Source organism: Pleurodeles waltl, chromosome 7 (assembly GCF_031143425.1).
Source record: "Pleurodeles waltl isolate 20211129_DDA chromosome 7, aPleWal1.hap1.20221129, whole genome shotgun sequence".
Classification (NCBI taxonomy): Eukaryota; Metazoa; Chordata; class Amphibia; order Caudata; family Salamandridae; genus Pleurodeles; species Pleurodeles waltl.
The window spans coordinates 69765575-69790383 of NC_090446.1; the positions used below are offsets into that span (position 1 = coordinate 69765575).

At 47.0% G+C, this 24809-nt stretch overlaps 1 protein-coding gene across 1 annotated transcript in view; it reads right to left on the bottom strand.

Moving 5' to 3' along the window:
• LOC138246809 (alpha-2-macroglobulin-like protein 1) overlaps positions 1-24809 on the bottom strand; it is a 201113-nt gene that overhangs the window by 102345 nt on the left and 73959 nt on the right. The window contains exons 16-17 of the mRNA XM_069201571.1: positions 19822-20028; positions 10659-10818 (exon numbers count right to left, since the gene is read on the bottom strand). Of these exons, the coding sequence (XP_069057672.1) occupies positions 10659-10818; positions 19822-20028 (367 nt within the window). The remainder of the gene's footprint in view (positions 1-10658; positions 10819-19821; positions 20029-24809) is intronic.

Here is a 24809-nt window from a genome sequence, read left to right on the forward strand (position 1 = left end):
ACCACCTGATAGACCTGCAGCATGAGATTTAGGAAGGGGGCCTAGAGCGTGCAGTAAATCTCTCTTGCTGAACGTCCCAGTGAGGGTTTAACAACATGTTTGGTATGAAATTTTGCGAAAACAAAAATTGTTAATGAGAATAGAAAGTGCCTCTCATTGTCTCATTATCTCTATCCCTGATGTTCTCTACCTCTTTCTACATAGCATGTCACTCTTGCTGTCTCACACTTCTTGTCTCTCTCCTTTCTCTTGCCCCCTTTCTCCACTTTTGTTCTATTTGCTATCCTAACATATATCATTTACTCCCCTTTCTCTTTTTCGTCCTCCCTTCTCTACCTCTCTCCCCTCTCTATCTGTGTAGTAAAATTACAGCAAAACAGACATCATATATTGACGGAGGTAAGTATGGAGCATAACACCTAACTCAAATAAAATAAATAAAATTTACAGTAAAAAGGAATACATTGAACAGACAGTATTGAAAGTGCAAATTACACAGACTGTGTGAAATTAACTATGTAGGAATGTGGTAAAATGACAGAAATATCAGTATAGGGTGGGCCCAGGGCTGTCCATGCTGCCACCCACCAGCAGTGTAGTGGGCTGAGGCATAGCTGCAGAGAGCAGCAAACATTGCCAAAGCTAATAGGACTCACCTTTAAAAGGCAAATGCCAACTTATTGGATTTGCCAGTGCTTGTTTGCAATGGTAAGCCCCCATCACAGCTCATGCATGCTTTCGAAGCACCATTTCAACATAACTTAATGCCCCGTGCTGGACACAGCAACCATTTTGGAATGTAAGAACAGCATTCAAAAAGGGCCACCATTATAAAACTTTCATTTTGGCATTTTTAGGTCGAGCACGCAGGCGCTTTGACCTGTTGTAAGTCTTGTGGGATTTTAACCAAGCCCACCATGCCCATCACTTTCACTCATTCATGGGCTTGCCTTTCAAAAATCCTCTATCATTGGTAATTGCTGTACATTTGTCCCGCCTTGGGGGGGGGGTTTGTTAGCGCCTTGGACACTGACCCTGTTATATGGATGATTGCACTTTTGCCGATATGTTTGACTGTGAGAGAACTTCTTTTTCCTTTTGTGTCTCTCCATCGCACTCCTGCTCATGGCGGCTGTGGCGCTTTGTTTCTGTCTAGAGCAATGTCCAGTTAATATTATTGTCTACTCCTTTTATTGCAAATGTACTAAAATGATTCTTGTGCACTGTTAGTGGTGTATAGGTCTTTTTACTACAGGAAACGAGTCTAAAGTTTGTAAGAATAAAGTGTATACAGCAGTCATGTCAGACCATGCTGTGTAATGCATACATAAGCACAGTTTCGAGATGGAGACCTTGTACAGTTCGAGTAGAAGATTTAAGTCTGTTAGGTTGTCTTTAGTACATGCAACAAAGGGGTATGGCCGTACTAATATGGAGACTATTAAAATGCTCATCTCTGCAAAATACTTATTTGTTAAAATAGGTAGGATATTTATTTAAAGCATATCTCTTCCTGTTCAATTCAAAAGCAAGGGAGCATTTTAAACAACATCTGGTTTGCCATGGAAACTTCCGCTGCTAAGGCGTATTTCACAGGGTCTCAAACTTAGCTAGATAAAAGTAAAGTACTTGCCATGAGCACCATGTGTTTTTGACAGAATTGAGTCTGTATTAGGAAGTGATGGTTCAGCATAATGAACTTTATGACGGACACCATAATGCCATTTATGGAAATCAGCTGATGGATTCCACACACTCTAGAATGGGATGTTTTAAATTATCTAATGGGTGGCTTGGCTAAATTATTGTTTGATGGTAAGTGAGATCAAAATATATTTTTTTGTTAATCTAAAAAAGGGTCCAAGGCTGGTGACTTAATGCGTCCCAGTGAAACATGCAAGTGGCAAAACAAAGCAAACAGACATTAGGGCCTTCAGGATTAAAGTGGCACAAGTATCTTAAGAAAAAAGTAATAATGTTCTAGAGCAGTGGTTCCTAGCCTTTTAATTTCTGTGGACCCCCACTTTATCATTACTGGAGCCCGGGGACCCCCACTGAATCTTTATTTGAATCTAGGGACCCCCTACTGGGTCATTGCTGAAATCTGAAGACTAAAACAGATAATATTATTTAATTTTCTAAGCAGTCGCGGACCCCAAGGAGGCATTATGGACCCCCAGGGGTCCCCGGACCACAGGCTGGGAACCATTGTTTTAGAACGCAGGTGTAGAAATCTCAAATGACTTCTTATGTGTTTCTTCAACAGAAGCAGACAAAGAAATACTACACATCCAAAGCGTCCACAGAATAAAAAAATAAATGTTGAAAAAATAAATAACACGCATTAGCAAAGCTGATAGCTCTGGTGTGGACTGCCAACTTTTTGGCTTTGTCAATGCTTGATTTGCTTTGTCATGGAGTTTGTAAAACTGTGGCCCTAATTAATAGTTTGGCGGATGGGAACACCTGTCCGCCAGACTCCTGACAGGGTTGCTGCCACTGTTGCTGCCACCTCCCTGACGAAACCTATTATGACTTTCCTGCTTGACTGACGGGTGTAACCCAAGGTTACTGCCAGTCAGCCTGCAGGGGGCAGGAGCACAGCAGACAGAGCGCATTACTAGGGTGCTGGGCAGGGGGGGCCTGTACTGACCCTGCCAGTTAGGAGAGCTTTGGCAAGCAAGCATAGCCAGCGAAAACTGTCTTAATGTGGGTTCGGGGGGGGGTCTCCCCCCGAGAACATTTTGTAAAAAAGAGTGGTCAAATTGTGCATTTTCATGCAAATCTGAGAAAGCAAGAAGATTAATAAGGCAATTGTGAAAGTGTAGGTGTGACATCAATTAAGAGATATGACAATGATGTAAGTAGCAGGTTATTCAGTGTAACCACTGAACCACAGAACCACATGAAGTTCTGTGGTTACACTGAATAACCTGCTGCTTACATCATTACAGACTTTGAGATAACTTTGGGCCAGATGTATCAAAGCTTTTTGCACTCGCAAACGGTGCGAACGCCCGTTTGCGAATGCAAAAAGCCATTTCAGAATGTATCAAAGGCATTCTGAATGCAATTTTAAGGAATCACTAAAATAGTGATTCCTTAAAACTGCGACCCTGTTTAGAGAGTCGCAAATTGAGACTCTCTAAATAAGAAATTGCAAATAAGGAATCCTTATTTGCGATTTCTAAAGCACATGTATCAAGCAATTCCTTAATGCGAATTGGGCATTAAAGAATCGCTATTTACCATCAAGTTGAACTTGGTAGTAACCATGTGCAAATTTTAAAAATGCATTTAAAATGCATTTTTAAAATTTACATGTAAAGCACACATGCCCTTTTGGCATGTGTGCACCTTACATGTTGTAAAAAAATATTTTGGGGTGCAGCAGAGGGGGCCTGGGGCCCCTGGACTTTGCATTTCACAAAATTGCAAATTCCAGTTAGGAATTTGCAATTTTGGAAATGCAAACAATTCGCAAATATGGGCCTACAGGCCTATAGGTGTGAATGGGGGCCGGTATTGCAATTTGCGAATCGGTAATAGCATTTGCGATTTTTAAGAAATCGCTATTACCGAATCGCAAATATGATACATTGCATTTTGCGAATCAAAAAATAGCAATTTCTTAAAAATCACTATTTCCGACTCGCAAAATGCATTCTTGCTACATCTGCCCCTTTGTATTTTTCACAGTCCCTATGATTGCAGTCAGTCACGCAACATTGACACCTGTATCTCACTCTGAAAATCATTCCAGCACAACTGCAGCCTTCAATCATGGCAGCCCACATCACAGATCTTCACTCAATGGCTGCACATGCGCTTCCACATTCTGGAAGCGGGCCTGAGCGTGCTGATGGTAAGTGGCACTTTAAGCAACCTCACCGCAGGGCACAGAATGGAAGCTGGTCACAGAATGTTCATTGTTGTAAGCAGCGCAGGAATGAACAGCAGTTCTGCATGCATTGCACTAAGCATGCCTTACTGCAATATTTAAAGCCTATGGCTATTATTTAACATATGAACATGCAGTTCTGCATGAACTGGAATAAGCATGCCTTACTGCAATATTTAAAGCCTATGGCTAATATTTAACACATGAACACACACAATGCATGCACTGCATTCTTGTACTACAAAAATATTTTCTATTTTTTGTTCTGAATCGCTTGCAAGGCACTTTTTGTCTTCTGTTTTTACATAACTTGTAAGTTATATGAATACAATCTTACAATCAATATAACACAAGCTATACAGACATCAATGTATTCTGTCACAGTGTCCTATGATAACTCTCTTGTCTATTCACAAGAATAGCACATCAGAGGTAAATGGGGCCTCCTCGGATGTCCTTATAGCCCGAGGCATTGGTGCCATCCTAGCTTATCTGTTATCAAAAGGTTCTGTGTGTTTAAGGTCTGACAAAGAGCTTGAATTCTATTGTTCGCATTTGGGGACAGTTGTATAAATTTTTCCAATAGCGATTACCTAATTGTGATTTTTTGCTAATCGCAAATAGGTAATCGGTATTTGAATGTATGAAACTCCAGGAGTGTCATTTAGCGATTACCAACGGCTTGCAAATCGACCTACCCCATTAATATTTATGAGGTAGGACACAATTCGCAACCCATTGTGAATGGCTACAGGGGATGGTGGCCTGCTGGGCTCAGCAGACCACCATGTCTGTGATTGCTTTTAAATAAAGCAATTTATTTTCTTTAAATGCACCCGTTTTCCTTAAAGGAAAATGGAATGCGTTTAAAAAAGAAAAATGAAAAGTTCTCTTTTAATTTTTTAAGAGCAGGCACTGGTCCAAAACCTGCTCTGAAAAAATGGTTTTGCATGCATTCACAAAGGGGAAGGGGTCCCGTTTGCGTATGGGTTACCATCTACTTGAAGTAGGTGGTAAAGTGCGAATGTTTTGCGAACGTATTTCATTAGTCAGGCCATAAACCAACACAGCACACAGGGCTCGGGATGGGCTGTAAACTATGCTGTAGGAGGAAATCCTTGCCCTGATGTGCGGGCACGACAGTCACAGCCGAGTCCATTCTGCAATTTACATTTGTAGAAGACAGTAGGTGTCAGACCAGAAAAGCTCTTTGAAAACGTGATTTCCTTTGTAAAAGTTTCGATGTGCCTTGTGCAGCCTGGATTTGAATGAATGTCCAGGTGAGGCACGGAGCTAGCAGCATCTGGTGAGTCTTTAAAGCATTTGTACGCTAGGTGAGAAAATACAAAATGCGCGTTCTCTCTGCCTGCCTGGAAAAATAAATGAAGTTGTTCTTAACACATTGAGGAAAGAGTTGTTTTAAATTAATTATCCACATCTGAGTTGCGCTGTTCTGCAGATAATTGAAAATGCATTGACTGAGAATGTATGTACTCGAGCTTTTAAAGCTGTGGGAAAAGCCTTCTGCAATATTTACGTGACACATTCCTGTAGTGTTGTTGTGCTTTAAAAATTTGCTGAAGAGGGCGCTATGATACTATAATTAGATAACTACTCAGCACTCCTGCAGTGAAGCTTTGATTGTAATATGCACTTACTGTGAAGAGTTTCACCAGCGGTTATTATGCTGTCTGTAGGTAGAAAGCATAATTTTGTGAAATACACGTTGTTCAGGGGAATTAGGAAAATACCACACACAGTCTGTTTGCCAACTGCAATCCTCTACCCTCATTTAAATGGATCCACTTTTTTTTTTCTTTGCAATTTTATAAAGCACAAACTCGCCCCATAGGTGTTGGAGCACTGTACATGATCCCCAGCTACATTACACAACACATTAATTTTTGGTAGGCACCACACAGGGAGATTAAGGGACTGATGAATGTGACGGTATTATGACTGCCATCTTCGCAGTGGTGGTCTGGATAACACATAACAACCCTGGCGGTCCGACAGCCAGGGAACTGCCAGCTCCAACATGATCTTGGGTCCCGGTGGTCTAGAGGTGGTAGAGATCCTAATCTGTCCTGGAGATTACGACCTCGTTCTCCACCAGCCTTTTTATGTTGGTAACACCACCGGCGGAGAACAGGTGCAGGGGACCACAGAGGGGCCCCTGCATTGCCCATGGGCTTGCACTTGCATGGGCAGTACAGGCCCCCCCCGACCAGCACCGTTGTAATGTTCACTGTCAACTTTGCAGACAGTGAACATTGCAAGAGTACTGGTGCACCCTGCTGGCTACATCATTGCCGCCGGCTTGATTTGAGCCGGAGACTCTGCTGCGGCCCGTTTCCCATCAGGGCAGCAGGCGGAAACTTAGGTCCTGTTGTGAGTTTGGTGGACAAAGTTTCCATCTGCCAAACTCCTCAGAGGCCGAAAGTGTTTTGCCCAGAATCACAGAGTATGTTGAGCCGGCACCGAGACTTGCACTTATCAACTTCTGCACAAAGGAGCAGTTTTAAAACATGCCTAAATTATACACATCAAAACTGACATGGTTACCCACACTCTCTCCTGGGTTGGAAATGGGAGAGTCTGTCTCTTGTAAGTGTCAGCGAACGCACTTGCAATAAATCCAGAATTTTTTAAAGCAGCATCGTAATATTGAGTTCTGCTATCATTATGACTCAGAATGATAGGAGAAGTCAATATTATGATGCTTCCAAAAATCCTGGATTTTTATTCAAGCTGGTCTGGGAGGCTCAGAAGCAGCGGCCCTCACAGAGGGATGTAATGCCATCACAAAGTGAGTGCAGGAGGTGGACAGGATAATAGTGTGCAAGGGATGCTCTGAACTGAAGTCTCATACATCCGCTATCTTGCCTCATACTGTATCTTCCCTCTCAGGTGCATCTGTTTTTCAGTTCAGCATGCCACACTGAGCCATGCACAACCGTGTTCTTGAGGCAGAAGCTTCCCTGTCCAAACACACATGACCGGCGATAGTGCTCCAACGTTACTTGTAACATACGTGTTGGCCTTGGTGTGAAACAGTGTCTGCGGGACAACCCTGGACAATACTGTCAGAGCCCTAGATGGCTGTTCATGGCACTGTGTCCCATGTGCCCTGGAGAGTTGAATATTTTGAATCATCCAGAAATATAAAAGCAATGTCAGCTTTTCATCCTTATCAGGTGGATAAAATGCCGACCCTTGAGCCAGGTAATGCTAAACATCCAATATGTGGCAAGCAACACTGGTAGGAGGCTACACTGGGACCAATGTAGTGCTCTAGAAATACACTTTGGGGGTCATTCCGACCCTGGCGGTCATGGACCGCCAGGGCCGGGGACCGCGGATGCACCGCCAACAGGCTGGTGGTGCATCCAGGCCAATTCTGACCGCGGCGGTAAAGCCGCGGTCAGAAAAGGGAAACCGGCGGTTTCCCGCCGGTTTTCCCCTGGCCTGAGGAATCCTCCATGGCGGCGCTGCAGGCAGCGCCGCCATGGGGATTCCGACCCCCTTCCCGCCAGCCTGGTTCTGGCGGTTTTGACCGCCAGCCTGGTTCTGGCGGTTTTGACCGCCAGAACCTGGCTGGCGGAAACGGGTGTTGTGGGGCCCCTGGGGGCCGCTGCAGTGCCCATGCCAATGGCATGGGCACTGCAGGGGCCCCCTAACAGGGCCCCACAAAGATTTTCAGTGTCTGCATAGAAGACACTGAAAATCGCGATGGGTGCAACTGCACCCGTCGCACCCTTTCCACTCCGCCGGCTCCATTTGGAGCCGGCATCCTCGTGGAAGGGGGTTTGCTGCTGGGCGGGCGGGCGGCCTTCTGGCGGTCGCCCGCCCGCCCAGCGGGAAACTCAGAATTACCGCTGCGGTCTTTTGACCGCGCGGCAGTATTCTGACGGCGGGACTTTGGCGGGCGGCCTCTGCCGCCCGCCAAAGTCAGAATGACCCCCTTTATGTATGATTACTGCTTTTTATTCACCATTTATGTGGGAGAAGGCCAAACTAGGGATAGTAACGCTGAACACAAATTACATCTAATTTTATAACCTGTAAATGAGGACGCACATATTTAAGACAGTAGTCATTCATTTAGGTAGCACCAGACAGACACATTATCTATCAGATGCAGTGGGCCCTGGTAAAAAAATGCTACCGGCACATGCTTAGGACTTAAGAGGCCTAAACGTGCACCTTGTCAGTCACTCACTGTTGGCACAGAGGTGGAGGTCGGCACCTGGGTCCCTTTGGAGAGGGGGCTCAGAGTTCATTACTTCTCAGAATGACCCCCCTTACTCTGGACCTTGATGACAGGGACTTTCTGTAGGATCTGCACCTGAATGAGTTGGCCTCCGGGGAGCAGCACACCTGAACGGGTCTTGGCCTCTAGACTGGGACTGTATGGCACCTGATGCTTCGAGATATTTTGAATTCCCTGCTGGGAGGCTGATTGGACCAGGGGAAGTGGGCGCCTTGTGGTCCTGGTGGGGGAGGGAGTCCACGGGATGCGATGCTGACCAACAGCCAACTACCATAGTTGAATTGCATCATAAACAACATGATCCCTGGAATACAAATCATAATATGTCATTATTTCATCACACCAACTAATTTTTTAATATACTTACTTACCTGTGTGGATTGTGGAAGGAAACTCAACGGCGAACTAAGACAACTCCGTTCTGTTTTCTGGATCAACCAACGCTCGTTGGGGCCTATCTCCTCCTGCTGCATCACGTAAATGATGAAAAAGGACTGGACACCAGCGAGAGAGACAGCCTCCACCCCCATCCCCACACTGCCTCTTGTCACGTGCACCACCATGCACTATAAACACTGCATCAGTAGAATCCTGAATGCAGGCCCCTTGTAACATGCCACCTCTCAGTCTAAGCCAATCCTGGCGCTGAGCCTGCTGTTGCTGCAGCGCTAGGATTGGCTAGGGCAGGGGACCTCACTGCTCATACCGAGGCCGGTGGCTGCGCCTTTGAGGCATCCCCAGCTGACTAATGGGGGCTGTGTTGCAGACCTAGTGCACATGTCTGGTTGGCTGAAGGAAGGCCGCTGCCCAACCTAACATTCGCACTTAAGTGCACGCAGCGCTGGGAATCTAACTGACTCTGCCTGGTGACATTTTTGCTATTGTAAGCCCCACCCCCTCAGGCCCGCCTGGCTGCCTCAGGAGCAGTCTTCGCTCAATCACAGAAACACTCAATTAGCTGCTGCACTTTAAATAGATAAAAACGTGTTTTACTTAATGCATTTATTGGCATTTATTGGGGGTCCAGGGTCAAAAAATTCAGTGGGGCAATGCCCTAACAGAGGCACCGCCTCTGGTGGGCCTACTCATTGCCCCATGCTGTGAGCTGTAGTGGGCGAAATCAAAATGTGAATAACACAACAAAAGAATAATGGATTAAGAGGGCTGGCATACAAGTCAGTACAATATGTATATATATTAATAAAACCAGAAGATCTTGCCTAACGCCACACCTAAACTGCAGGACAGTGAAAGAGCATTCACCATGGCACTGCTGGAGGGGGAGATTGGCACAGCAGTTGGTAAAGAAGCTAAGGGTGAACTATAGGCGCGTGCCCTGTTTGAGGCAGCAAAGATGCCTCCCACTGATGATGGGCAAACGAACATAGCAAACCCAGGTGGTGTCTAGTTCAGAGCAGCACTTGTTGCACCCTTCTTTTAGGTATGTGGATAGTGAAATAAAAAAACAGCTCAGATAAAGCAATAAGTCACTCAACATAGATACAAGCCAGTCACTAATGAAAGTAGCCAGTAAAATGGTATATTATAGACACGTGCATAGTTACCTTGGGCTTGAGAGTGCAGTGCCTTTTAGTTCAGAAAGTCTTGTAGCACTAACACAATGACTCTACTGTTCGTCTTGTTTCCTTGGTGGCAGTTTATCTTTGGGAAGCCCCGTAATAACCCTGAACAGCTAGGAATGGGTTTTGCAAGCAGTTTCTTTGAACATGCAGCGCAAAGCAAAGTGTAGGCTGGAATTTTTGCTGAGTTGCCTAGGGTGACCAGATGGCCCCATTTTGACGGGGCACCACTTTTCCTTTCCTGGACTTTGATTTACGTATCAGTACATTCTGGGAGTTATAGTCTCAGTGACTTGGAAACATCTGGTCACCGTATATGGACTGGCTCATATTTTCTACATCACATTTTCTCAGTGTGTCACTGTGATAGTTCCCTCAGTCAATTATTTAAAGGCGTTTCTCAGGAACAACAAAGCAGAACTGGAACAATCAATTGAGCAACAGGCCACAGTAGTGGGGTGAGGCTTAGGTTCTGTATATGGGAGTTCATGAATGTATGTGTGTGTGTTGGGGTGGTAGCTGTGCTTTTTGATTTTTTGTGTGTATCTGTGTACAAATGGCAAAATACAGTACTTTTCAGATGTTACCATCTGCTAAATGTCCTGGCCTGATGCCAATGCTAATGGGCCACCTTGTGATCTATTTGCAAAAGCCAGCTAAACCAAAGTAGCCACTGAATGCAAGCAGATGTCCAAATATCCTTCTCTATATAGTCTATTGTTATAGATCCATGCGTTATGTATATGTGTGTGTTGTCTTGTGTGGTGACAATACCTCCTGGCAGACAGGTACAGATTTCAGTAGGTGAAACCTAAAAATATGTTTGTCATATGAAGCGGAAAGTGAAGGAGCAACGAGGAGTGAATAAAGTAATGGAAGGAGAAAAGGGACAGGGGATACTTACCGAATAACATAGTACTACGGTCAGCTAGACCAATTCCTCCACCACTACCACCTGCAGGAGCTCCTGGAAGTCCGAAGTGTCGATGCATGTACATAGGGGGTTCAGGACATTTTACTGGCTGCCGTATGTTAGCGTTGGTTATCATCTTTATGCCCATGGCCTGCAGGGAAAGATGAGAGTGGCTTCAGAGTCAGAAGAAAATTGTTACTAACCCCCATAAGCACCTGTTTGTAGCATGCAGTGCTGTATACTCACATGCTCTGCATACTCCTGCAATCTAGTGTTGGGCTCAGTCTTTTGCATGTTGTTCTATTCAAAGTAGTCTTTTAACTTATGAGGTATATGAACTCCACTGTAAGTTTGCAATATTCACTGGAGATTGTTTTTTGCACAACAGGTCAGAGTTGTTTTCTGCCTTCTGGAGCGTAGAATGTGCACTGTGAGTGATAAGGAGTGTTCACTTGGATTTTTGATAGGAAGTTTGAAGACACTTGACTATTTATCTACAATTCCTGCTTTTAGATATTAGAGGACTCTTGTGGGGTTTTTCAAAGGCTACAAACAGCTGGCATGCTTTCCAAGAAGGTTTTGTTTTCTATGTTGTGCATGAGGCGCACTTGGCATCTAGAGTATGAAGCGCCCTCTTCGCTACCGAATCTGGTTGGAGAAAGAACACTGGGAGCTCTATGGTGTGGCTATGGTAGAAAGGGGATACTAAATTAGGAAGGAATTTAGGGTTTGTCCTGATCTCTACTCTGTCCTTGTGAACTTGGATGAAGGGCTTTTGCAGTGCGAGGCCTTGCGTTGCAAAGCAGTAATCGCAACTAGGATGCCACCTTCCATGAAAAATACTGTGGAGGCCAATATTGTAAGGGCTCAAAAGATGGACACATGAGTCTGGTAAGGAGAATATTGTGCTGGGGGAACTCTGGGAGGAATGCCCTTTTAGTGCCTTGATGACAGCTATATACAGAGGAGGGATGTAGGTTCCCTGTTTCTCATATATGCAACTTTGGGGGTTAGATGGAGCTGTATCGAGGGGTAGGATAGCAGTGACTTTTGAAGTTTGAGCAAGTAGCTAAAATATTAGGTAGCAGGCTATACGTGGTCTGACTTGTTGTCAATACATACCTGATGGTGACCAAGGCTGCAGAATGGAAGACCTCAGGTGCCAGATCACTAGATTGGCTTGCTTGGGATCTGGATAACTGATACGACCATAGTTCCTGCTGAGAGGGTCCGGCCTGTTGGGAAGCCTTTCGTATGGGATCATCGACATTTAGAACTGGGCTGAGTACTAGGCCTATCGAGCCTAGGTGGGGGCTACTGAGGTGAGTCTGATGTTTGCCGCATCTTCCACAGCACCCATGGAAGGAAGAGATGAGGCAGCATGTGTAAGCAAATATCCCTGACCAGTTGATCCTGTATTGCCTACATACTGTGGGTTCGGGTACTTGGGGGCAAACTTTAACTATTTTGCAATCTCGGGGTGCCCAAACTTTAGAAATGCTGGTGCAGGACCTGCAGGTGGAGTTCCTACTCACAGACTTGTTGATGAGTTCTGCTTATCAGATCTGCCATAGAGTAGCCCACTCTTAGAAAGTATTGTACCATCAAGTGAATGCGGTTGTGGAGCACCAAATGCAAGGGTTCCTGATCTAGCAAAGAAAGTGAGAGTGAGTTGCTGTCAACCTGCTACTGTAGGTAGTACATGGCATTTATGTTGTCTGTCGTGACCAGAAATACCTTGTCTTTGATGTGTGGTAGTAAAGTTTTCAGTGCAAGATGTATCACCAGAAGCTTGTGGTAGTTCATTTGATAACTCTGCTGCTTGGGGTCCAAGCTCCCTACACTGTGACCTTATTCAGGTCAGTGGTCTCCTGGCTTGCGAAGCATCTGCAGTAATGGTGACTTGTGAAGTCTAGGAAATGCCATCCTCGCAACAAGTTGTTGTTGTGTTCCACAGCAATACAGGTTGGCCTTTACCACACTACATTCACCATTTGGCCATCAGCCTATGACCACTGTGCTAAAAGACACTTTTGCAACGGGCGCATGTGTACCAGGCTTGGGTATGATAGCGATTTATGATGATAGCAATATATGAGGGCATCATGCCTCGCAGGCGCATTACAGTTCAGACTAAGGCAACATTGTGACTGAAAAAGAGGTCCATGATGACCGGAGGATGTGACCCTTTGAGAGCTTGGGTGGGCTTTACCAGCAACCAAGTTCAATACCTCCCCTAGAAAAGATTTGATTTGAAGGAGTTGTAAATGGAACTTGGCCACATTTATTGGAAACCCAAGGTTGTGAAAAATTGATGTAGTCGCTTGTGTATAATAGAGACACTGTTGGCTGCTTGAACTCTAGATCAGCCAATCATTGTGACATAGGGAAATGTGAAAGCCCACCCCTCTCCTGAGTGGGCTGCTACCACCGCCAGGGACTTTGTAAAGACCCTTGGGGCAATGGTGATGCTAAGGGAAGTGCTTTGAATTGGTAATGCCAACCACATACCCTGAAACACAGGTAGCTTTGTTGGGCAGGATGTATGGGGATGTAGAAATAAGCATGCATGAGCTATAATGCTGCCAAGTAATTATCTTGCTGGAGCAGAGGGATCACATCCTCCAGCATCGCCATGCAGAACTGTTCTAAAAGAACATACCTGCTGGAGGCAGAATGGGTGAGAGTGAGCTGTCTATGTTTGGAATGAGAAAATAAAATAAGTACACCCCTTTGCCCAGTTGGTGCATGTGTTCTGCTTCTATGGAACCCTTTTGAAAGCCTCTTCCTCAAAAAGATTGAGATGATCTCTGCTAAAAACATGCTTCAGGGCTGTATGTTGGTTGGCGGTACAAGATGTTCTAAGGAGTAGCTATACTGAACAATGGCTAATAACCATTTGTATGATGTGATCTCCTGCCAGAGGGGGAGAAAATCTTGGAGATTTTCACTGACAGATGTGATAGAAGGAAGGTAGGGGAGTCCCTGTTTGGAGGTGGAGGCCTCTTATCCACAGTCTTCTTTACTCCTGTCCCAGTTATTGTTGCCCCCGGAGACTACGCTAGAGTAGTTCTATGGTGACTGCTGGCGGATGGGAGGAGTATTTGTAGAGGTAGCCTTAACCACATGTCCTGTTTAGAGGCCTCTGAAAGGATGTCCTGGGGGGAGATGTTTGAAGGGCACCCATGGCCTTGGCAGTGTCTCCGTTTAAAGTTTTTGCAGCATTTGGTCAACCTTCGGGGAATAAAGGTTTTTGCCGTTGAATGGTAGGTTGCACAGATGATGTTGCACTTCAGGTTTAAAATCATAGACATGGAACCAGGTGTGGCAGCGTGCCTCCACCTCAGTGCTGTAGTGTCACCTGCATCTAGGGCAGTGAGGATGTTAGCATTGGAGATTGTCTTCTCTTCCAACACCAATTCCTCTTCTTTTTGCCTTAGCTTCTCGGGGAGATGGTTAAGGAGATCCTGAATGTCATCAAAATGTGCCCTGTTGTATGGGGAGAACAAGCAAATGGAGTTGGTGATTCTCCAGTGTAGGGCTGTCTGAAATGCTACCCACTTCCCTGATGCACTTATTTTCTTGCTTTCTTTGTCTAGTGGGTAGAGGAAGAGGAGCATCTCCTGTGGCCTGGGCATTTTTGTGCTTACGTATGGTGTGGACCACAAGGGGAATCAGGGGGTACTTGACCATGTATATAAGGTGGGTTGCTGGGAGAGGGCTTTTGTTTTTGTCCACCCAGGGTGCTAGTATCCTCACTTTCACAGCTTTTTGAAGATGTCTGTGATGGTTTGGAGCATAAGCAGGAACTGTACTGTGCACCAGGTCTTAGTCAGCATCTCCACCAGGAGGTCATCATCCATCTTGTGATATGTATCCACCCTCTATATCTCTTCATGATACTCTTTGGTACCATCTGTGAAGGAGGGGGGAGGCCTATCTGGGAACAGACTGAAATTTGTATTGCCCCCTCATGTATTGAAATTATAGTCATCCAGCCCATGGGTCATCAGTAGGCATCAGGTCATAAAGTGCACTGTAGGTGTCAAATTATCTCCGTGTAAGAGGAGTGGGGTGATTCCTCAGTGAGTATTATCAAGGGGACATATGTGTTGGTGGTGGAGGTGTGGAGGAAGAGGCGGTAGAAGAAGAGCAGTAGAAAAAGAGGATGTGGAGGATGAGGTGTAATATGGATAAAGATAAAGGCCCTGTCTCTGCATCGTTTGTGCTTGGGAGATGGAGGAGGCTCCACAGCAATTTCCCTCTCAAAGGTTAGCCTCCTCTTTAGTGGCAAAGCCCCTGTTGGCTTTTTTATGAAGCTTAGTGGAGATTTTGCTGGTATGCTAATAAATGAACATACACTTTTGCCATGCATTTAGCTCCTTCTGCAGCCGCTGAAGGTAGGTTGTTATGATGCTTCAGAGCCATTAGTCAAAGGTGTTTTTAGCACCAAGTGTGTTTTCGGGCCCAAAGGAATTTTGACTTTAGAATTTGGCACCACAGTGGGTCTCTATTTGGGCAGAGAGGCCTTTTGGTGTCAAAGATCCCTGGACTTGTGAAGTATCTTTGGGCTCGACAGGAAGCTGGCTTGATCCCCGGAGGAGGGGGCACAGTCAGCTCCAAAGACCTTGGTCAGTGACAAACTTGGCCAATAAGTTTGGTGGTGGTCTGCTGGCTTTTTTCAGGGAAGAACCTCAACACCTGACACACTTGGGAGCAGTGCTGTGCCTCAGCTCAGGGACCAATGCCCTGGACTGATTTATATATTGGTGAGGACCATACTTGTGGTGCATGTTCACGTCTGTGGCTTTGAGGCGCCAGAGGAGAAGACCATCTCTGCACTGAGTGATGACTGGAGGGCCTGTGCCTCTGAAAGGTCAGCTTCTAGTGCCTCAACACTCTGTCCCCCAAAGCACTGGGCGTGTCATCTGAAACCTGTCTCTGAGCCTCTTTGTGCGCCCACCTACGCTTGCGTCGTTATTGTAGAGTCTTCTTTGACTAGGAGGTAGGCAGGTATCACACATGGTGTCATTGTGGGAAGGGAAATGTCAGAGATTACACAGTTCCTGGCCGTCCAGAGGAATTTTGAGTGGCACTGGAGACAGTACTGGAAGAGGGTCCTTTCCATTACTGTGCATGCATTTTTTAAGACAAAGTCTACCTGGTGAGCGGTGCGGAGCCCCGGGATGAGCCTGAGGTCTTGCCGGTGAGGCATCCTTGGGAGGCCGGTAGTTAAACAATGTATTGAAAGCCAAGCAGAGCCGAACATCAACAACTGAGCCAAGTTTTAACACTCAGTACTAGAACAACCATTTTGGCCAAAGGAAGGTGCTGCAAGTCATGGAACACTTTGATCAGCCAGTACACATCCGAACCTAGTGGTGGAAAAAACAATCGAATAGGAATTGAATAAATATGTTCATTGGAAACAAAAGGAGGAGTCGCTAAACCTCAGAATTGTTCTTCTTAAAAAAAAAACTCTGAGCCCAGCACTACACGGCAGGAGTATACAGAGCATGTTTACTTACAGCAAAGCATGAAACAAACATGTTATTCCTTGGACTGTATCATCCCTTTGTTCTTGGTCAGACTGAGATATAGTCTCTTGCAAGAAACCTTTTAATTGGGCATGGGTCAGTACTGAACTTAATGACTGACTCTGCACGAAGCTCTGTCAGTGACAGAGTGATGTGATCTACACTGTTCCTACATTAAATGAAGCCAAGTTCTCACTCAGTGTGAGAACAGAGTTAGTGTGTGTGAAGTGATGGATATATGGCTCCTTACACTGGATGAGGACTCTGACACACTGCTACAGCCCTCTCTAAAAGTAAGTGCACTTTTAGAGCCTTCATAAAGTGCAGGAGGACCTTTGTACATCACTTCACACATTTACTTACAGTGTGTCAGAGTGAGAACTCTGACACTCACCGAGTGCCTGTGAAGCGATGCACATAGTGCAACCAGCACTCACTGAGGGGGTGTCAGTGCAAGGTGGCACATAGGCAGCAACGAAACGTAGTGACAGCTCTATATCTGTTAATGAATGTGTGAGCACTAAAGCTCACACTGAGAGAATGAAGAGATGTGCTGACTGTTTCATGCATTAAATTAGAGGTGGATATGCGAGGAGATGAAGAGATTGCTTTCTGCATTCAATCATCGTATACTGTGCAAGGAAATTCAACAGCTTCCTGCATTCAATGAAAGTTGACTGTGCGAGAAGACGCAGACTTCTCCCTGCATTCAAAGAGAGGTGATTCAGCAAGGAGTTTACAGACCCTTCATTCAGTGAGAGTTGACTGTGCGAGGAGATGCACACACATCTCCCCGTATTCAATGTGTATTGATTGGACAAGCAGATGCACAGACTGTTGCCTGCATTTAATGAGAGATGACTAGGCGAGGAGTTACAGAGATTGAGCCCTGCTTTTAATGAGTGTTGACTAAGTGAGAAGATGTACAGATTGCTCCCTGCATTTAGTTAGAGTTGACAGTGTGCGGAGATGTGCAGGCTGCTTCATGAACTCATGAGTGGTCTAAACCTCCCTCTGGAGTTGAAAGTGTGAGAGAATGTGCAGATCTTCACGTGTACTCACTAAAGGCATTTAACACTCCCGCTAGAGGTGACAGTGTGAGGAGTTGTTCAGACTACCCCTTGAACTCAGTGACTGTTTTAACACTTTCTCTGGGGTAACAGTGTGATGAGATGTGCTCAATACTTAATTGATTCAGTTGAGCCTCAAACACTTACTCTGAGAATGAGCGTGAGGTGATGCTGAGAACACTTGTTTTACTACATGAGGTGGTGAAAGTCTGAGATAGCTTACACTCGTTACTGGGTGCGAGGTGATGTATAGATTGCTCCCCATACTCACTGAGAGCTCCGAAATCAACTGGAGGTCACACTGTGAGCGACTCATACACTTCATCCTGAACTCAGTGAGGGCTCTAACACTCCTGTGGGTGGCAGAGTTTGGTAATGTACACTTCACACACTGAATTAAGGGCCAGATGTATGACATTTTGTTCTCAGACTCATAATTTGCAATCCGTTTGGGAATTGCAAATTGCGAGTCGCAAAACAAAATGTACAACAGTGTAAAGCACACTGTTTGTGATTCCCAATGGGGTCGCAAATGACCTACCTCATCAATATTCATGAGGTAGGTCGCAATTCGTGACCCCATTGGTAATGGCCGCACTCACAGGGATGGAGGCCTGCTGGGGACAGCGGACCACCATGTCTGTGACTGCTTTTTAAATAAAGCAGGGTCTTTTTTTTAAAACAGACCATTTTCCTCAAAGGAAAATGGGATGCATTACAAAAAAATATGAGAAGTTTTCATTTCATTTTTTCAGAGTAGGCAGCGGTCCATGGGAGCATTGCCTGCTCTGAAAAAATGTTTGCGCCCCTTTCACAAAGGGAAAGGGGTCCGTTGAGAACCTCTTCCCTGTTTACGAATAGATACCACTTAAAGTTGGTGGTAACTGCGAATGTTTTGCGTTCGCATTCACAGTCCCAAAACATTCTCACATGCCAGTCAGATTCGGTATTAGGAAGGGATGCCCTGAACACGCTCCTTCCTCGTACCGAATCGCAAAAGCAAAATGTGATTTGATAAACAAGTTACAGAGTCGCATTTTGTTTTAGTGCATAGAAAAAAAGCATTATTCCAGTCACAAACGGCCGGGAAAAATGCTCCGTATATCTGTCCATAAGCGAGTGCTCTAGAAGTCATTCTAGAGATCAGTGATGTAGAGACTGCCCCCAGCGCTCAATAAGGGCCCTAAAAATTCTCTCTGAGGTGACACCACAATAAGAAGTACAGACTGCTCTCTGAACACAATGAGGGCTCCAACATTCTTTCAGAAGTTAACTGCGTGAGGGAATGTACAGACTGCTCCCTGCATTCAGTGAGGACTTTTATTCTTGTTATATGGATAAGAATGTGAGGCGAAGCACAATCTATTCCCTGAACTCACTGAGGGCTCAAACACTCCCTCTGTAGAGGACAAGAAGATGGAACGTACAGACTGCTACCTGAACTAGTTGAGGGCTCTAACAGGCCCTATGTTGGTAAGGATGTGAGGTGATATACAGACTACTTCCTGCACTCTATGAGGGCGATAACACTACTGAGGTCTATAGTACTCCTTCTGTAGATCAAAATGAGATGTGAGGTACAGACTGCTCCCTGCACTCATTGTAGACTCCTCCTTGGGTAGCAGTGTGAGGAAGTGCACAGTCCACTCCAGTGATTAATTTGTGCGGGTGTTTGATTACTTATGACAGTCTATCTTTTTTTGTATGCATTACATCCGTTTAACAAATAAATACATATTTTAAAATAATTCTAGAGCATCTAGGCCATTCTTACTACTTCTGGTGGCCTGGAAGTGTCCAAATTGTCACATATATAGGAGTGTGAGGTTTAGTAGGGAGCTTTATAGTGGCATGTGGCAAGGGGGACAGCAATGCCTGGGACCCTGCCACTTATTTAGTTGCAAATTAAGCACTGGTCTGTTCCTTTCATTCTGTGAGCACCACAACACACTAACTGTGGATGTGAATGTGAGGTGAAGCACCAACTAGTCTCAACACTCAGTGAGGGCTCTAACTCGCTCTCTTTAGATAAGATTGTGATTTGATGCACAGGCTGCTCTCTGCACTCAGCGGGACTCCAACTCAATCTCTTTAGATAAGATTGTGATTTGTTGCACAGGCTGCTCTCTGCACTCAGTGGGGCTCTAACTCGCTCTCTTTAGATAACATTGTGGTTCGATGCACAGGCTGCTCTCTGCACTCAGTGGGGCTCCAACTCTCTTTATATAAGGTTGTGATTTGATTCACAGGCTGCTCTCTGCACTCAGTGGGGTGTCTCTTTAGATAAGATTGTGATTTGATGCACAGGCTGCTCTCTGCACTCAGTGGGGCTCTAACTCTCTCTTTAGATAAGAGTGTGATTTGATGCACAGGCTGCTCTCTGCACTCAGTGGGGCTCTAACTCTCTCTCTTTAGATAAGATTGTGATTCGATGCACAGGCTGCTTTCGCCACTCAGTGGGGGCTCTAAGACTCACCCCGGGTGATTTGTATAGACTGCTCCCAGGGGTCAATGAGGACTCCAAGTCTCCATCTACACTCGGCCTACCTGCACCAAGCTATACACGTCCGGGTCTCTCTGAGGCCTCCATGGCATGATGGATCGGCGTCTCCGGGATAACGATGGGCGAACAAAATCAAATGGACGGGGCATTATTCCAGGGAAGAAAGGGAGGCCTGGGCAGTGCATTTCCACCTGGTCTTCCGTTTGGTAAGGGTAGCCCCCAAAATAACCAGGTCGGATCATGTTGAACACCTAAAGGAGGAGAGATAATTGAACTCGCTGTGACAAAAATAAAACAGACGTTTTTCTGGGATGAAGATATGGACAGTGAAAGGTTAGTGGCAGTGAATTACAAGGCTATGAGTCAGTAAAGCACTTAGAGTGACATTATAAACAGCATGATAGAAAGATGAATGGTTTACTGAGGTCCCAAGTGCAGGCACATTTTATCACAGGCTTGTAATTTCCTAGACTGCTAGCAACACGTCTTAAAAGATGTGTTTAATTTACAGGCTGCCAAATTATTATTAAAAGCTGAGAATACTGCAGTATATATTGTCTGGTCAACATTAGTGTCTACTTCAAAGAAGAGAAAACTATTGCTGTTTGTTAGAAATGGGGTTTCTGGTTGGCTAGGGTATGCACCTCAGCCAGGCAGAACTTACCCACTCTAGTCAGGGCAAGGGAGTTACACGTCCAAGATAACCCCTGCTCACCCCCTTGGTAGCTTGGCACGAGCAGTCAGGCTTAACCCGGAGGCAATGCGTAAAGCGTTTGCACAACACACACATACATGTGACGCAATATCCCCACCACAAAGGAAACACAACACCAGATTATATAAAAATACACTGTATTGTACACAACGTAATTATTAGACCAACATCACATAACAGTACTATCCTGCTACCTTAGCAGTTGTCAGAACGTTACACATTAGTTACTCTGCAAACTAGCAGTAGTCACGCATAACACACAGGTTACTCAGTATTCTGCAACATAAGCAGTAGTCAGGAAACACGTTATCACATTAGCACACTTGTCATAAGAATATCATAAAACGCCCATAGTAGGAACATTAGAAAACCTATGGCAAGTTAAGCAAACATATTAGCAAGTCATGCCCATAAAAGGAACATGTGCACACATATGTAAACACATCATAGGACAGGCAGGCAATATAACATAATTACAAAGTCTGTAAAAAGAACTTTAAATCAACGTTACATTAGTCCGTTTTAAAGTACCTGAAAAATGATGAAAAGGCACCTCCAGTGCCTAAAACGAATAATGGGGCGGCACTTCCAGTGCCTAAACAACCAATGGGGCCCCCGGCGCTCCTCTGCGCAAAACGGGGGCCTCCTGTGCATATTTGGGCCAAAGAGGGGCGGCACGCACCCTCTCAGCGTTCCTGACGGGCCCCTCCTGGGACCCGTAATCACTGGGGGCCCCCCGGGCCTCCACCGGCCCTCCTGTGGGGGCCAAGGTCAGGGAAATCCTGAGGATCTGGAGGGGGGCGCCACGCACCCCCTCCACTCTGCGAACGGGCCCCTCTGGGGGCCCGCAAACTCCTGGGGTCTCCCGGGGCCTCCGCTGGCCCTTGCAGCAGGGGAGACCCCTTTGTGATGGCCTCGGGCCCACGAGGGGGCCCACAAGAGAGTTGGCGGCGGGGGCGAGCCTCCGATGAGGCTGTCTCCCCGGCCGCGCACTGCAAAGCGAGCCCTCCGGGGCTGGAGCAGGGGAGGGAGAGGTGTCCTCCTCTCCCTCCTGCTCCGATGGCAACACCGGCACCAGGTCGGGCCGGCCGGTGCCCCGGGGGCGCTCCTTGGAGCGATCCCTACCCCGGGGGCACCGCTAGGAGCAGGCTTGCTCCTCGTTACTTTGAAAAGGGGTTTCTTGTGCCCCGGGGGCACTGAGCTGAGCGCGATCCTCGCGCTCGGCAATAACTTGAAAACCCGGCTGCGGCGGTGATCCCAAACAGCAGGAGAGCGCTTTTCAGAGCGCTAGCACACATTTTAAATCCCGGGCTGCGGCGGTGATTTCCCTGCACGAAAGAAAAGCGCCTTCAAAGCGCTAGAGCACATCCACAAGCTCGGGCTGCGGCGGTGATTTCTCTGTTAGCAAAAGAAAAGCGCCTTCAAAGCTCAATGGTCCCTCAGCAGCCTCAGTCATCAAAAGAATGCCTCATTCCTCATAAAAGCAGGATCGTAGCAGGGGTCAGGGGCCACAGCACCCTGCCCCTGGGAACAATTAAACAAGAAGGAGCACAGGGCTGGTGGGCCCAGCTACAGGCCAGCACAAGGGGTGCAGATGGTGGCAGTTCCTCCTAGTGACCAGGCAGGTCACAGGTCAGCACAGCAGCAGCAGTCCATGGCGGTTTCCTGGTGAGTCCATTCATCAGCGTTCTGTGTCCAGTTTCAAGTTCCAAGAGTGTTCAAATTGTGGGGAAAATTCCCCTGTACTTATAGTCAGTTCATACAGTGTTTTACAGTGGTAGGGAGAGGAGGTTCCAGCCAGTTACAACTGGTTCTGGGAGTGCCCCCTCTCTCCTTTCAGCACAGGCTCCAAACATCAGTGGGGGGTTAACGACCCTATTGTGTTAGGCCAGGGCACAGCCTTTACAAATGTAGGTGTGCCCCGCCTCTCCCTTCTCTCAGCCCAGGAAGACTATTCAGTATGTAGATGCACCTCAGTGACACCTCCACCCTCCCTGTGTACAGGCTGTCTGAAAAGTATGCACAAAGCCCCAACTGTCACTCTGCCCAGACGTGGATTGGAGTCAAGCTGCAAAACACCAGAATCATAAGCACAGATAAATGCGCACTTTCTAGAAGTGGCATTTCTGTGATAGTAATAAAAAATACACACACACCAGTAAGCAGTATTTATTATCACCATCACAACCATACCAAACACGCCTACGCTACCCCTCATAAATCAGACAATACCCCTTACACATAAGGCAGGGCATTTCTAATGCAATCCTATGAGAAGGCAGCACTCACAGCAGTGAGACACCAAGTTAGGCTGTTTGTCACTACAGGACAGGCCATGCAATATGGCACATGTCCTGCCTTTCTACATACATGGCACCCTGCCCACAGGGCGTACTTTAGGGGTGACTTACATGTAGTAAAAGGGGAGTTCTGGGCCTGGCAAGTAAATTTAGATGCCAGGTCCCTGTGGCAGAAAACTGCGCACACAGGCCCTGCGCTAGCAGGCCTGAGACAGGTCTGAAAGTCTACTTCAGTGGGTGGCGCAAGCAGCGCTGCAGGCCCACTAGTAGTATTTAATTTACAGGCCCTGGGTATAGAGATACCACTGTACAAGGGACTTATAGGTAAATTAAATATGCCAATTAGGTATAAGCCAATCATACCAACTTTAGATGGGAGAGCACCTGCACTTTAGCACTGGTCAGCAGTGATAAAGTGCTCAGAGTCCTAGAGCCAACAGCGAGAGGTCAGAAAAACCAGGAGGAAGGAGGCAAAAAGACTAGGGATGACCATGCGTATGGCCAAAAGTCCAACACAACCCCCTACCAGCCAAAATCCAGGGGAGAACAATCAATACCTTGATGTACTTTCCTGATTGGGGCGATAGAACAAGGACCCAGGCCCACAACAGCAGGGGCATGTTCCAGTTCTACGCCTTCCTGACTCCACTGGGATCTCTCTGTCAATGCGTCCCAGGCAGCCTAGACCAACCCACGGGGATTCTCTAGCTGCCAATGGCCAGAACCAGGCCCCAGGCCATCTAGGAGCCTCTGGTCTCTGAAACCATAATGAGTGGGGGGCGGTAGCCCCAGGTGCAAAGCAACCTGTCTCCACTCCATTTCTGATCAGTTCAGGGGCTCTACCCTGCCACTGATCCACCAACCTAGGGTCCGCACCCATAGGTTCTACAGGGGCTAGAGGCGAGGCTCTCCTCCCTCTACCCCTCCTTCTAGGATTCCGCCCTCCTCTCCTAGGAGGGGTATCACCAGAATCCACACTTGCCAGGGTGCTGGGTACAGCAGCCCTGCACAACTTTCTCGCCAGCCCAGGATCACTACCTGGCGACTGACCACCCAACCTAGGGACGACACCCTTGGGTTGCACCGGGGTCCGGGACGGGCTTCCCCCTCCCTGAACCCCACTTCCAGAGTCCTGCGTCTCCCCACCTCGGGAGAAGCCACCAGAAGTTTCACACGGGGGGGTGAGCACACTAACCGCCCCCCCAACCAGATCAGAGTTTACCCCTTGAACCTGTCTATCTAGTCCAGGGACGACACCCTTAGACTGGACCATTGCCCAGCGAACCAGGACTTCCTTGGGAGCACACCTACCCCCTACCAGATCAGAGCTTACCCCCTGAATCTGGCAATCCAACCCAGAGTCACTACCCTGCGGTTGAACCACTGCCTGGCGCACCAGGACTTCCTTGGGAGCACACGTACTCCCCATCAGGTCAGAGTTTACCCCCTGAACCTGATCATCCAACCCAGAGTCACCACCCTGCGGTTGAATCATTGCCTGGCGCACCAGGACTTCCTGGGGGGCACACCTACCCCCCATCAGGGAAACACTTTCCCCAAGGGCCACACAAGAGTCTGGCTGGCGCAGGTCTCCTGACCTCTGCCCATCGGACAGAGTCTGGATTCCTCCCAGCCCAGAAATGGTCTCACCAAGGTCATTCCTGGGGGGCTCTGCACTCAGAGCTGACCCCTGACCCTCCAGGTTCTCCACTGGGGCCCGCAGCCCCCTCTCAACCCTATGTCTGGATTTCCGCCTCCTCCGCTGTAGAGCGAGACTACCAGACACCAGGATCGGCGGAACGCTATCACCAGCCACCCGCCTAAATCCTAATGACAAAATGGGATCCTTCTGAACAGCTGGCCCTACGGCACAGGTTAGGCTCACCTCCTGGCGTTCACTCATGGAACCTTCAGGGGCCTGGGACGGTATCTTGGGCACCTTGGGCCTCAGCCCAGCCCCATTCCCTCTCCTCAGAGACGGGACATGGGGTCCCTCACCCATCCCAGTCCACTGGGA